The sequence below is a fragment of the Neopsephotus bourkii genome, unplaced genomic scaffold (assembly GCF_033783945.1).
Source record: "Neopsephotus bourkii isolate Nb327-2 ecotype Australia unplaced genomic scaffold, CSIRO-AGI_Nbou_v1 NB_53, whole genome shotgun sequence".
In the NCBI taxonomy this organism is placed as follows: Eukaryota; Metazoa; Chordata; class Aves; order Psittaciformes; family Psittacidae; genus Neopsephotus; species Neopsephotus bourkii.
In genome coordinates, this window is record NW_026900570.1 from 5538047 (window position 1) to 5554187 (window position 16141).

Sequence of the window (16141 nt, forward strand, 5' to 3'; positions counted from 1 at the left end):
CAGGGCTGGACTCCAGGGGAAAGCAAGAAAATGCAAAGAAACATGACCTTTGCATTCTGCATGGACACTTGCTTGTCTACTATTTTTAGACAGAGCTATTACAATTCTTCCGCATAACAAAGACTTGCCTTCCAGAAGGCAAACAGAATTTGATCTGACTCATGCCAGCACTCCTAAACAATTCCACAGAGCTAATCTTTCTCTTTCATAGCCTGATAACTCAGCATGCTATCACAGTTTGTTTTCCTGTTTTCAAGTCTGAGTCTGTATTACCTACATATTTGTACTCTTTTTATGGGTTGTCTCATAATTTTTTCCCCAGGTTTTTATCAGCATTAGAGTAGATGGAGGTAAATACCATCAGCAAATACCAACTTCTCTGTCAATTGACATAAATGATCCCCAGGAGCCTCTGAGATACAAAAGAAGGCAGGTCTTCATTGGGCTGCTGCTGAAGTGAAGAGGGATGTATTCCATTTTACAATAGGGTAAGAGTCTTAAAAAAAAACTTGATCTTGTTCCAATACTATTTTCAAGATGTGCTTTTTATTAAATCTGCCCTATAAGCATTATGGTGCCTTAACTCTACTGCAACACCAATTCGGCAGTATATTTCACCTCAAATTATAAGGAATCTTCATGAGCCTTGAATTTCAGATCAGTGTAATTATTGTTAATTCAATCCCAAATTAAAGCAACATCAAAATAGATAAGTTTTTCTGGCTACACACACACTAATGGGATGCTGTATTAGATACTTATTTGGTATACTTCTTATTTAAACGTAGCATTTGATGGACAATGATAATGAAAACTTATGATATTAATGTCTATAGTTGTTATTTAATTTTTAAATTCATGAACATCATAAGGACTCAACCTTGTCACTCAACCATAATCTCTGGCTGAGGATAACACAAGATGGCTTTTATCGTGCAACTTGAAAATGTCATGCACCTTACAAAATGTCCAGCCAAGCCTTTTGATTCGGGTTACATACACTGTCATACTTTTACTGAAATAAACAACTTATATTGTGCTATAAGTGACCAACTGAAGTATAATAGCTTGGACAGTGGAGTTTATGCTGGTACTTATGTGAATAATGTTCTCCATTTTACATGTCTTTTCGTTGTCATTATCAACTATTTCAGACTCAGCATAATTTTTGCCCTTTCTTGCTAAGTGGCAAGAGCTTTTTATAGATCATGATTGAATTACTCAATAACTAAGTCAATTTAAAAATGCTGATGCTTATCCTTTTATCCTTCACTAATAATGCAGTTTTGACATGCAAATAGGAGAAGAGATCACGACAAAGAAAATAAGTAGTTAGTCAGCTATTAGTAACATGAGAAAGCCCTTCTAAAGTAAGAAATATAATTGTTTACAACTTTTTAGTGAAGTGTTTCCATCTTTCATATTTTACAAGGCAAACTGAACTGCAGTTAAAGTATTTGCTTTCAGGTCTTAGCAGTGAGCTGATTTTTTTTTTTTTATGCATGGGAGAGAAGATATGTGATTCAAAGCACCACAGAGTAGAGATGCTCTCTCTTCAGATCTATACACTTGAAACCAAATACTTCTTTGTAACACATGGTGCTGAGTAGGATAAAATAACATGAGAAAGCAGCTTCCTGCTCTTTTGTAAAAGGGTTTCCTTTTGAAGAAGCAGTACTGGCACTTCAAATCACCTAATTACTCCTTTCCCAAGGTGTCTACCTCTGGCTAGCCAAAGAGTGGGGTTTTAGCACCCTGCCTGCACATCTGGTATTTACATTTCCATTAAGAAGAACTCTTATCCAGCAGAATAGTATCATTAAGGTTTGTCTTGCCATATTCCTTTATAGTATCTGCTTAACAGATGTCTTCCCATGGTAACATCTACAGCAAGTTTCATCCATTAGATTTACAAATCCTCAGTTTGCTCCTTTCTCAAGAGTCAGGGTTGGAGGAGTTAAAGTCATACAGACAAAAATTTGGTCTGAATGACTTCCAAAAAGAAAGATAACTGTTAGTGTTATGTGCAATGTACTCTTTTTTGTATAGAAAGGTCAATCCAGGCTTAGACTATGGAACGGTCTGTTCACGGTCTGTACAGAGCTGCTTGGTCTTATGTCAGGTAACTTGAAGCACTGTTTGAGGTTTAGTTAACAATAATGATCCTGACACATACGTTGAGTAAGAAGCAGAAACTGTGACAGCTGCATGACTTCAAAGCATTTCCTCCATCAAACATACATATTTGCGTCACCTCCTCTTCCCATCTTTTCCAGTATTCTCACATCAGAAGATCACAGGCAGAACATCTGTTTCCAGTTAAGGCTCTCTTCATTTGTGCCACTGGAGTTATACAATTTGTCCCATTTCATGAAAATCAAGAAGAACCAACGATGCAGAGCACAGTCACACAGGGACAGAGTACGTGCACTGACAGAGCCCATGTCTGATGAGAAGCAAAGAGGTGGAGGAATACTTTCCAGTGGAAGTTTGGAAGCACATGTAAGTACCATGTATTTTAAAAGTCTCTGGGAACTCAGAAAGTATCCTCACAGTACTATACTTGAAGGAAATGCAGCTTTTCCTCCCAAACAAGATAGCTTTTCTGGTTGTCAGGGCAGGGAAATGCAGAGTTAGAGCTGTAGCTTTTTCCATCAGCTGGGCTTTTCCGTACTGATGTCCAGGTGACAGTATTTTAAACTAAGCTCCCATATTTTAAGTTAATATTCCCCCTCAGAACACATAAGAATTTTAAGGTTGTCAGAGAACTATCAGTCAAGCCTTATGGCACTTGTTTTTGTATTTACTTGATTAGAAATCCATGTAGCCTTTAATCTGGATAGAGGTCACTGATTTTCAAAGAGAAATGTATCTGAAGTACATATAAAACACATTATACGCACCTACAGGACAAAAACTTTGCAGTGAGCTGCTTAACTTCATATTAAATTTATAATCATAGGTAAGCACTGTGTGATTTCCATTACATAAACTTTCTGAGCTTTGGGATGCACTTGATTTTTATGTATGTATAGATCCAAAACATGTATTACAGACAAAACAGAGCTTAAACAACTCAGACATATATACAGTGCTGATGCAAAGATGGGCCAGAACATTAGGTATTTTTTACAGATTTCACTGATGTGAATTCTAACTTTAGGAATCACCCAACACAATTGTGATACTTTTGCCAAACTAGAGATTCTCCCTGTAGCTTAGTACAGATACCTGAGCATCCTAAAGGTGAGAGTAAATATTTAAAGGATATCTATACTAAACTATAATTTTGGCCATAATAGAGCAACAGCAGCAGCCAAATTAAATACACAGTCTAATATTAGAAGCATATAATAGCTTATGCAAATTATCTCAATTATCCACAAAGCTGAACTTTGATTCTATTACAGCCAAAGCTTTTTATCATATCCCTTCTCAGGATGGCACTACAGTTCTTAAATTGGAAAATTCTCCCTTTGATTCTGCGAGGCACTTTGGAGGTCAAATCCTAGTGGATATGAGAACAGTGACCACTTTTTTGTTGTTGTTGCTGTCATGAAAGGTCTTTACTGTTGCCCTTAAACATGTATTTATCAAAACTGGCATCTTCAGAGTGTAGCAGTATATCCTTACGTATTTACAGATGATTTCTCTCTTGCAGGCTCATCTGTCTGTGGAAAGCAACTCCCTGGACCAAACAAACATCACACCGTGGGAAAATATGTTCTTTGTGATCAAGAAGACATTGTCTTCAGTAGCTGATGAGCTTCAGAGAACGGGATTATTCTTCTCCCTCACCTTCTCTCCTACCAAAGAGGATTATTCATCTACGATTACTGGCATACTGTCTCTGAAATAGCAAGTTTATCTTTGGGAATACTCTGAATCTATTACCCCTTAGAATGCAATTAAACACAAAATCCACCTACTTGGATTGAAAAGAAACAAAAGAGCTATTTGATTTCAAATCCGTGCAGAAAGCAGCTCACCCATGAAGAAATATATCTTACAGTTATCACCTGTGCAGCTTCTCTTACATTTCCAGTGGTCTTAGCAATGACTGATGGTAAGCTTAAGATCACAGTCTCAATCTGTTAGCAGATATCATTCATATTTGGTAGCCAAATGACCTTTACATTACTACATCAAAACGACCGTCCAAATAGAGATGCAATTTAGAATACCTTATTGTGAAAACAAATGAAAATATGCATATACTGAGGTAAGCTTAACTGCTTCCTTCACAGGAGACACCTTTCTAGTCAACAACAAGGCAAAATAAAGTGAAAGAAGTAGAATTTCCTTCTTCCGCAGAATATTGCCATCTTAATTTAGCTCTAGAAATGCTGTATTATTTACTGTGAACTCAGTGATTATAAAAGAAGACATACTGTGCCAGATTTAAATTACTGAATGTCACATTATAAAGAAGCTATATTTAAAGACACATTAAGACTTGGTGTGTGAGTAATGCAACCTTTCTGAGTTTGGATAAATTTAATTCTCTATGCTATAATTTCCTCTAGCATTTCAGGATGAAGTTACAGAAAATAACCAAATGCAATGATTAATGTGTTCAGAAGTGTGTATGTCTCTAAAATAAGGTTCTAGGCTATTAGTTTAGCATGAATTTTAAGAATACAATACAAATTCTACCCTTGACTGCAATTCAGTGATTCCAGACCATGGTGAGAGGCTTACTTATCTGAAAATACAGGTTCTACATCAAGCTATGCTCATAGCAATAACAAAAAAAAAAAAAACGGGGGATATAGACTACTGTTTCAGAACATAAAATCAGGAACATTTAAGATGCTTTCATGGACCTCATTACATATACTTGAAAAGGAATGTTCAGCTTAGGAACAGTCACACAAAACTGCCTTTCGTATGTGCAGTAGAACAGTAGCAAGGTTGTTTTATTCTGCTCCAATATAGATTCCAACAGATTTTCAAGTGAGACAACCCAAACTCCACAGCACCACCAAGAATACACCCAAAGCAGATGCCTCAAGTGATAAACAGCAGTTCCTGGAGAATGAAGGGAAAACAAGCCTTGCTTTCCACATACCTAATCAAATAGCTGCCCCATTTTCATGAAGACTAATGTCAATTGCACAATATTCAGAAATAATTGATGTCTGTGAAGCTTATCCCCAATGGAAAGACAGCATTGACTTTCTAGGGTCTTTCCAAAGAATATAAACAAGCTACTAATAACAGCTCTCTTCTCTGAAGGTATACAGTAGTCTAAGGGCAGAAAAAAAACAACCCCAAACTATTTAAGAGGACATACTGTTAAAGAGAATTATCAAATTCACTCAAATGATGTAATTAAGGTGGTGCATCAATAGGGGAAAAACTTCCATGGAAGCAGTCCCTAATGTGGCATGCACTGATTTTCCTTGCTGATTGATCCTAAGGAGACACTCTCTTAGTGCTGAGTAATGAAGTCTTGCAATTGCACATTTTAAGGAATTTGGGAGCCATATACTGTATACTAACCTATATGTGTTTGAGCCATAACATCAGCTAGTCTGTGTGCAGCACCACTGCCTCCACTTTGTGTAGAGGAGGAGGAAGTGGTTGACGTGGTAGAGCCGTGGATCGCTTGACTGATCCAATGTTCCATGTTTATACTCCCTTGACTTGAGGTGGGAGTTCCCTGGGAGTCGCCCTGTACGGAGCCTTCATCTTCTGAACCAGAAGAAGTATCTAGTAATTAAAAACAGCCTGTTAACTTGCAGTGCTTTCAGGTTTTCTTAACAGAAATACAGCAAGTTCATATTACAAATCTAAAGATAACTGCCATTAAGCAAAACTCATGAAGGTAGACAAACATAGTAAGAAAAGTCTGTAACACTGAAAGCCCTGAAACAGAGTCAGCTGCACACTGCACTGAGAGAGCTTTCTTGCTCTAAGACTATGGCTTGTGTATTACTGTACAAAAATAAGGATAATAAAACAAGCTGCCTTTATAATGTGGCTTGAGAATCTTCTGAAGATCTCTAGCCATGTATTAACAATACAGAATACCCAAACTAGTTTCCTCAACTGACTCCACAAAGTGTGAAACACTTCTCCAACTGCAGAGAGTACACCCTTCAGTCAGAAACGGAGTCCCACCTGCATGCAGCAAATACAAGACTGCATGAGATGTGGAGCATATTCACAGTCTAGTAGGTAAAAGAGCAGATAAATTTGGAAAGGAATGGCACAAATAATTGTAAAGACGTAACTTTACAGTGTTAGGGAATAAACCAGAAACTTGAAAGGAACCCTGGCTCACAGACAATATGACTAGCTGGCCATAGTTAGGTCCTCATAAGACCAAAAGGACCAACGCAAGCACAAAGGGCAAAGCAATTATGCGAACTACCCCTGTTGACATTCCAGCTATTAAGTTCACCTTCTCGTTCACTCTTTCAACATTATGCTCAGTGTCCTTTAAATGACATCTCCATTACTCTCTATATTCATGCAGATTATTAGCCTTTAGCAGCACAAAGAACCATTTTTAAAATTCTCATAAAATACACAGAGATGCTCACCTGGAGGTGTGTAGGCATCCATTGATGTTTGCACCACCAATGAACGTCGCTTTGAGGGCATGGGGACTGCCATTTTCCTTTCTTTATGTTTAGCAAGGGCTGCCTGAACTGCTTCTGTGTGGACATCTGGAAGGAAAGAGATATTTCAAGTTAGAGATTTCAAGACAGACATGAGCTGTTTGTTTGTGCATTCAGTGCACCTGCATGCAGGTTCATTCGAATGCCAGCTCAGCTGACAACACATATTGCATGATGAAAGGCCAGGAAAGTATGGGATCTCAGAGGAACTGTGGGAGCTCTTCTCACTGTAGAAAAAGCAGCTATAGTGAAAAGTGCTGTACCAACAAACAAGCTCTTTGAGCTGGATGATATTCCCAGAGCAGTGCTGCCGTATTTGCAGAGCAGGAACACGGCTTCCCCAGAGTAAACCACTGTTTAACCAAGAGCTGTTACTTCAGCAGCCATCACTCTTTTCAGTGGAAGCATGGTGTACTAACATTGCCTGTTTTTTAAATCAATGGGGTTTCCAATATATACAAAAGTCACACAGACGATGTGAGCAGAAACATTTGCTTGAAAGGTGAGAGGTATGTGAAATGTCACAAGAGAAATGGCAGCAGTTCCCCTACTCCCATATCACAGAATCACAGAATGATTTGGAAGGAACATTAAAGCTCATTCAGTTCCAACACCCCTGCCATGGGCAGGGACACCTTTCACTTGACCAGGTTGCTCCAAGCCCCATCCAGCCTGGCCTTGAGCACTGCCAGGGATGGGGCAGCCACAGCTTCTCTGGGCAACCTGTGCCAGTGCCTCACCAACCCTCACAGTAAAGAATTTCTTCCTTATGCTTAATTTAAATCTCCTCTCTTTCAGTTTAAATCCATTCCCCCTTGTCCTATCACTACATGCCCTTGTGAAAACTCCCTCTCCATCTTTCCTTTAGGCTTCCTTTATGCACTGGAAGCTGGTCTGAGGTCTCTCCTGAACCTTCTCTCCTCCAGGCTGAACAACCACAGCTCTCTCAGCCTGTCTCCAGAGCAGAGGTGCTCCAGTCCCTGACCATCTCTGTGGCTTCCTTGGGGCTTGCTGAAGCAGGTCTACGTCCCTCTTGTGTCGAAGGCCCCAGAACTGAATGCAGTGTTCCAGGTATGGTCTCAGTGGGGTCCCACTTGAGTGAGACCTGCTGGACATATTCCTTTTGATGCAGGATCCTCCTCCTGCCTCCATCACTCAGCATTATTCACAGAAAAGTAAGTATTACGTAGGGTTCAACTGAGGTGGAATGATAAGAAAAAGCAACCTGAGCACAGGCCTGGTGCTTCACAGGCAGGTGCTACGCGCAGCCCACACCAGCCCACTCCAAAGCATCCAACAGATCCCTTCTCCATGGGAACATCCCCAGTGAAGGGCTTCTACACCTTTCACAAGTATATACAGCTGTCTGCCTCGCAAAGTTTGAAAAAGGCCATTTATCATGTCTAAAAGGTGCTTATGAGGTGTTTTAATGACTTTTTTGTATAAATTCTTTAATTGTTACCGTAACTATAGATTGAAATAAGCCTGCCTGTAGTTTACTACCTTGCACTGTTGTCTGTGTATTTCTATGCATTTGGAACAAGAAACACACGAGGAGACTCTGCAAAACACATGGCAGCCAACAAAAGTCACTTCTGGTTTTTGACCCTTTGGCTGCATATTGACTCTCTGGCACGTAACTGCAAGCACATTAGATGTTGCCTTTTAACCAGTCACTGTTATCAGCTGTGGAAAATGCAGCAAGTTGTGTGCATAATGTAGCTATTCCCATTTATGAAGTAGGAGCATAGTGGAAACAGGTTTAATCCAGAGTGATTCCACTTCTGCTGCTGCTGAATCTGTTTGAAGATCACCCTTGGGGGCTGCATTGGCAGCATGTAGCCTGTTTCCTACTCCTGCGTCAATGTAGTGGCAGCCCTGAATGGGCAATGTTCCGCAAGAAGATCAACAGGAAATAGAAGAGTATATATATCTTTACATAAAAGCTGCTGGTTGGATTGCATCAGTAAAAGTAACTTCTTGTAAATAACAACTGGGAAGGATGACTAGGAGCATTAGATGATATACTCTGCTTATAAGCTGCAGTGTCTCATCTTTAACAATGGTGTTCCCTGTCTTCTGCCAGGGTTTAAGCACCTCTCAGTGAAAGACTGCAGGGAGGAACAGGTCTAAGAAAACAAACATTATCAGCTGCTTCTGTGAGTTGTTTTCTGCTTTTGTTTTAAATCATGAAGAGAATGAGCATGTCAGCAAAAGCAAAGCAAGAAAAGCAAACAGCAAAGCTGAAAAACCATACCTAAAAGATAAAAGAGCCATGCAGGTGATGGACCAAAATGGAGGAAGACTGCAATGCTACCATCAAACCAGAAAACAATTTATCTTCGGTAGACTCTACGTGAAAAGTATCAGACTAACATAATAAACAATGTAAAATTTTATGTAACAGCATTCCCTCAGGATAAATCCCTACCTGCTAACCCCACACCTGAACATGCTCGCTAAGAGTTTGTGTTTCTTACCCAACAAATGGAAAGTCATAGAATCATAGAACCATAGGATAGTTAGGGTTGGAAAGGACCTTAAGATCATCAAGTTCCAACCCCCCTGCCATGGGCAGGGACACCTCACACTAAACCATGTCACCCAAGGCTTCATCCAACCTGGTCTTGAGCACTGCCAGGGATGGAGCATTCACAACCTCCCTGGGCAACCTATTCCAGTGCCTCACCACCCTAACAGGAAAGAATTTCCTCCTTATAGCCAATCTAAACTTCCCCTGTTTAAGTTTTCACCCGTTACCCCTTGTCCTATCACTACAGTCCCTAACAATGAGTCCCTCTCCAGCATCCCTATAGGCCCCCTTCAGACGCTGGAAGGCTGCTATGAGGTCTCCACGCAGCCTTCTCTTCTCCAGGCTGAACAGCCCCAACTTTCTCAGCCTATCTTCATACCGTAGGTGCTCCAGTCCCCTGATCATCCTCATGGCCCTCCTCTGGACTTGCTCCAGCAGTTCCATGTCCTTTTTATGTTGAGGACACCAGAACTGCACACAATACTCCAGGTGAGGTTTCACAAGAGCAGAGTAGAGGGGCAGGATCACCTCCTTCGACCTGCTGGTCACACTCCTTTTGATGCAGCCCAGGATACGGTTGGCTTTCTGGGCTGCAAGCACACACTGATGGCTCATGTTCATTTTCTTATTGACCAGCACCCTCAAGTCCTTCTCCACAGGGCTGCTCTGAATCTCTTCTCTGCCCAGCCTGTAGCTGTGTCTGGGATTGCTCTGACCCAGGTGTAGGACCTTGCACTTGGCATGGTTAAACTTCATGAGGTTGGCATCAGCCCACCTCACAAGCACATCAAGGTCCCTCTGGATGTCATTCCTTCCCTCCAGCATTCAACTGAACCACACAGCTTGGTGTCATCGGCGAACTTGCTGAGGGCACACTCAATCCCACTGTCCATGTCAGCAACAAAGATGTCACTGATTAAAACCAATTCTTGGTTTTAATTCAAAGAATAACAATTACATATCAAGCATTAAAAATGAGCTTTCCCTTAACACCCCCCCCCCCCCAAAACCAACAAAACTCTACAGCAAATTTTAGAAGATAATAAACTTTGCTATCAAGACAGAAGGAATTATTCTGTGTGTTATTGTACTTAGGATTGGGTTTTACTGTAAGTGTAAGGAGGGAGATGAGGTGTAACTCGATGTTTTTTAAAGGACAGATGACAGAAAGTCATTATTTAATTGCTTTGTGACAGCTGGACACTGAATCATCATCACTTGTGAATTCTTTGATTTCTTTTTTGATAGGTAAACTCATCAGCTTAATTAGAAAACATTCTGCAGGGTTTTGATTTTCAAATGAGTCCACGGGAGTCCAGGAATTTAACTGTTCTCTTAACAGAGCACATGCCTGATATGTTTATCTGTAATGGGTTACTGTGGAATAAACCAAACTACAGGTTCCAAAAATATCCCAAAATAAAACCCACGAAACCCCCAAAGGAAACCAAAAACAATGGAAAAGATAAGAAGTTGAATAAATAAGAGGGAAGCTGACTGAGGAGAAGGAACATGCACACCTGCTCCCAGCCCAGCCTATAAGGTCAACCATTCTGAAGGCATTACTCAGAACATGGAGGTTTCAAAGAAAACAGACCATGTGTCTAGAAAAGGCTGATGACTGCAGTCCCAAGGTGGTCCAGGGACTATCAGTGAGAGCTTGCAAGCTTTTAGGGGGAGAAGAAAAAGAAGACTGCAGAAACAGTCAAGCTTGGACGAAAAATCTTTTCACAATGTTCTCTCCCAGGAGTGAAACTCTTAGCTATATGAAGTGTCCCTAAGCACATAAAAAAATGGCTAAGACAAAGAATGAGCAGCAGCCTATATAGTTTGTATATAAGCTTCTTTTTGAATTAAAGCCTACTGATTGAGTTCTGAAGATGCTGTTCAACCTGTTTTGGGAGTCCTCTACAGAGTTGGAGTTGTTAAGCTCATGAACAGCATTCAAGCCATTCATACCTAGAGTCTAAATCCCAAAAGTATTGAGAAATCACAGGCAATGGAAAGCCAGACTGACACTTAAGCGTCAGGTATGCATTTTCCATACACATGGTTTGCTTTTCTCTAGATTTTAGCTTTGCTTTTCTGAGCTACAAGACAACTTTGCTGATGTATAACAAGGAATGTTAACCAAAATACAAATAATAATCTCTTTTTGTAGCTTTATGCAGCACGGGTTTAAACATAAATTAAAATTTACAGTCATCAGCAAAGGGTGACGCTCATAATTTGCTTCTCATCAATTTGAGCAAGAGTGTGGTAGCTCCTTGCCTTTATTTCCGTGAAAGATGGGCTATGGTGTCCACCATATTGCATGTAGGTGACCCGTCCTCTTCCCCTACTTGCCCACAATTTGTCCCTAGCAGCTACTGAAAAAATATAAGGAGACTTGTAATAGAAATTTATAGAGTAGTAACTGGAAGCTCCTTGTTCACTAAATGAAGGAAACCACATTTGTGATGCACACTGGAACAAAGTAAAATGAAGGTAATAAGCCATATCCAAGCATCTTTGGGACAGAAAACTATCTTTCACCCCACACCCCATCAGCACAAAGCAGTTTGTGTTCTCCACATATCAGACAGAGCATCATAAGGGAACATCATATTAGAATTTCAAACCATCTCTGGCAGGGTGATGCCCCTTGCCTTGCAGGTCTGACAGAAGTGTCTGAACTGTCTTCTCAATCTACTCTGGCACACTCAGGCTAACTGAATTCATCATATTGTGATTAAGCACTGCTTTAAAACATGTATTTCTTGTTAAATTTTCCTGAAAAAAAAATCATTCAATTATGAAGATTTTGTCCTGAAACACCATTAGGAGATTCCATTAAAAAAAGGAAAAAGAAATAGCAGCAAAAAACCACCTCTCTTCTCTTTCCTCATAGGGTGACATGCTACAATTTCTCATCTACTATAAACTTCTGATAGGGTTTCAAACACAGATATACCTTTATCTAATTGCACTCAAACCTTCTGAAAAAAAGTCCCAGGTCTAAGTGGAAAGAAAATGCTTTTAGGTGAAATATTCTTTCATGTAGAAGTCTGTGACATTCTAACTACACTGTTACAGCTGATAAAACGAACCTAGGTCCTGACCCTTTAAAGCACTCCTATAGGTAACGAAACCTTTACAGTCTTCCCACCTGGCTTTTCCACAAAAAAGTCTCAACAGAAGATCTAGAGCATAGCATAAAATATCCTCTAGCTACAGTATCAATGTGCAGTTTCTTATCTTCTATTGTACTCCTCTGTTTCAGGTTGGCCAACGATACACTGAATCGAACTTGTGAGTTTGTATTTAAGGAATCAATAAATGGGAAAGAGTAAGGCAACATGCTTGGGAAAACTGTTTAACCTATATTGCCGCTATCAACCTGGTTTTCAGCATTCAACCTGACATGTATTTCTTAGAGGCTGCCTGATAATACTTAGCAAACTTCAGACAAAGCAGCTCTGTCTCCAATCTTTTCTCTGTTGCATACAGGCATTTTTATTTGTTTTTTTTCTCTCCCTTTACTCTCTACGACAGGATATAGAAGGCAAGCGTAATTCTGGGAGCAAAGTCAGTAAGTGAAATACAAAGGAAGTGGACTGTAAAAACAAAACAAATGGTAGAGAAAGTTCCCCTTCAAACAGCTAACAATCTATTAAACAAGAGATGAGGCCTCAAAACAAGAGACACAGAAATTAGAACTTGCATAGAGAATAAGGGTCCATAAGCTAAGACTCCCAGAGCAATGACCCATAGCTTTGGCCACTGCACTCTAAACTCAGAAACTCTCCTCTATTGCAAACAGAGGTAAATCCCTCATTCCATCAGCAGGAAAAGTTACCCAGATTTCCCAGGAAATGCTGTGCTTAGTGCAGTCACTCTTCATCTGGTTTATCTCGTAACTTGGCACAATGCTGTGCTCCTTGTTTAACTGAAAGGCTTAGGAAAAAAAACAAACCAATCCACCAACATACATACACCAGCTTGATATGGATACCATGTTCTCCATGGTGGTTCTCCACCAGTCTTCTATGTCAGTGTGATCTAATGCTGCATGTTCAACATGTTTCCATGGGCATTTGACTCCTCATAGAAAAGGAAACAAGGCCACCTCTCTTGTTTCTACGCAACGAAGTGACATCCTACCTGTGCTGGCATGATGCTCTGATGGGATCCCCTGGCACAACAAACCAGCTGGAGACTGGTGGTTTGCGCACAGCCCAGCTGGAGGGATGAGCCTGTGCTCATTTAAATGCATGGTGATGTGGGAGGGAGCCTATTCTCAAGAGGAAGAACGTGGTGACAGAAGATGTTAGGGAGATAACTGTACGGAGATAACTGTATTAACTGTGGATAGGTGGGCAGTGTTCAAAGGTTAAATAATAACGCCCGGAAACACACAAGCAAACGCTATTAATTACAGACTGGTCATACTGTTGTCTTCTTCTTCACAGTGTTCTTTAAACATTTATTCCTTACATGGTGTATGGCCTGGAACCTAATCTTTTTCTGGAGTACACAACAATTTTTTATTTAGTCAGAAGACGGGTAGGCAAGCAGAAAGAGAGCCTGGCCAGGAGTTTTTAGTCTGGTTTGTAGTGATTCTGGGATACAAAAAGTTTCTTCTGAACTTTTACAGAAGTATTTTCTGGAGAACATACTTTCTTTCTCCTTGCACAAACACATGCTACTTAGAGCTACTGTTGACCTTCCCCTAAGACAAGCTGTCCTCTCTCAGCCAAGCACTTTGGGGAACACAGTATATATGACCCTTCGGGACTCAGATTAGCTCCACAAGCAAAGCAGTCTTCCTTTCCTAAAGCATGAAAGCAATCGTATGATGAACAAGGTCAGCCATATCCTGATTCACATATGGAGCCATGCTGTGGTATCTCTTCTTTCTCTACAGCTGCTATAAGAGTCCTCTTCTGAAGCATGCACTCTGATTTGGCATGGAGTTTAATCCTGACTCGATCTTTCTTTTACACCCCATGAAGCCCAGGGATGCCACATTTCTTTAGTTGGGTCAGATATGGAGTCCTTGAAAGCTCTGAATTGTAACTGAGAAACATGTGAAATATGCTACATATTCCTAGTCCTCCCACAGACTTCTGCAGTTTTAGCAGGATGAGTTTGCTCCTTTTTGTTCAGCTCTTCTTTTTTAAAAAACAAAAACCTATTCAACAAATTACAGCTGCATTCTTTCTCTGTGTGGACAGGTTGTTAAAATTCTTTTCCAATATAAGTTTAACATGCCTCAGTGGCTTCCTTTATTCAGTATTAGCTGCATTTGTTCCATAGGCATGTCAAACACTCAACATACTGCAAGCAAAGTAATACCTCTTCACGGATCAGGGATCTGGGGTGTTAGGTCTGCATGGATCACGAAACAGGGTGCTCCTCCCATGTAATAAGCATCAGCTACATCAAAGTTTCTACATTACAAAACTGTTCCTTGCACCCTTCGCATAGAATGCATCAGCACACAAAACAGTGCTTTCTTTTGTACTTAAATCAGGTCTTGCAGTTGTGCGTCACGTAGTTCTCTTGCATCTAAATCATCATGCGGCCCTGTTTCTTTTTAAGACAAGAAATTAGACTGGCTGTAGACAGGAGTCATGCATTGCTAGAATCAAGATAGCACAAGTCTGTTTCTACCTATGTTTCTGATAAAATGTATTCCTTCTGTTGGTTTTGCTTGTGTTTTCAGTTACCCAGTAATTATAAAGCCTTGATACTGAATCCCTCACTGTTTAAGAACCACAAATATGAAAAACAAACTATTGCCTAGTTTTTGCTGTACAGATGCAGAATTATCTAACAGAGTCCCTACCATCTTCTGGAGCCTGGTTTTCCAGTTCTGAAGGAATGGTACTTCCATCCCTCCTTTCAGGGACTTACTCCTGGAAGAATAAGACTGCTTGGAGACATACCTAGATGTGATCTGAATTCATCCATTTCATGTGCTTGTTCCTTTTGCCTTATGTAATTCCTCTCTCCTGAGCAATTTTTATCCATTTTTCTATTAAGCCTTTGGAAACGATCTTCCTCCCTTTTCTTTAGTAGCAATTCCTGGTAACATGATGATACAACTGGGAGCAGGACAGGCCCAAGGAATCTGAGGTTTAGCGCCCTTGCTTTTTATGAGATCATTCACAAACACAACTGACTTGCTTATAGAATGGCAGATTATTAAGATCAAGAATGATTCTCTAATGAGAATGTCAAAGGATTTTTAAGAAGAGGTTATTTTTGCACACAGAAAACATATTTATGTCTTATTTATATTGCAGTAGAGGATCAGCTCTGAAGTCAGATATTTAACAAGTAAGTAAAACCACAAGTAAGTCTCTGCTTCAGGGAAGCCAGCAGCTGGGACGGCATCAAGCAAAACAGCTGGAAGAAGAGGCAGAGGTGGCTTGCAGGAACCAACAGGAGCAAGAGCAGTTACTGCTACATCAAAGGAAGAACAACAGCAGAATCCTAACAGCTCTAGTTGTTACAGGGAGGCAACTGATACTATGGGAAAACAGCACTATCAGACCAGCACTATCAAAGGTGAATTTTGGCTGAAAATTCTAGATAAGGAAACACTAAGTATAACAATAGTATGTTAAGTAATTATACAGAGGAAAGGTTGTCAGTTGTGCCTTGCAGGAAACCAGTAGTTGAAAGCATTAAAGTCTCTTACAAGTTTAATCAGACCTTTGTTGTAGCTGCCATGGAAACGAAGGATATACTGAGAATTCATTTCCTAATACATAGCCCGTACATACTCTGAGTAGAGATAATTTGGTAGCTACATCTACTGTAAATGCAATCAGGACACACTAAATAGCGTGATACACAGTAAATGTGGTGTCATCACAACAGATTACAGTTAGGCTTTGTCTTTTGATTATTCTGGGCTGACAGCACTGACTTATTTTCAGGAAGATACAGGACAAGTGATTTCATAAAACTGTTGTGTTCATCCAACAAA

The 16141-nt window shown here is 40.2% G+C and overlaps 1 protein-coding gene across 4 annotated transcripts in view; it reads right to left on the reverse strand.

Annotated features, from left to right (window-relative positions):
* DIP2C (disco interacting protein 2 homolog C) overlaps nucleotides 1-16141 on the reverse strand; it is a 319660-nt gene that overhangs the window by 109836 nt on the left and 193683 nt on the right. For all 4 annotated transcript variants that reach the window (XM_061349614.1, XM_061349630.1, XM_061349622.1 and 1 more), the window contains 2 exons: nucleotides 6552-6677; nucleotides 5506-5715 (listed from right to left, as the gene is read on the reverse strand). In XM_061349614.1, coding sequence (XP_061205598.1) covers nucleotides 5506-5715; nucleotides 6552-6677 — 336 coding nt within the window. The remainder of the gene's footprint in view (nucleotides 1-5505; nucleotides 5716-6551; nucleotides 6678-16141) is intronic.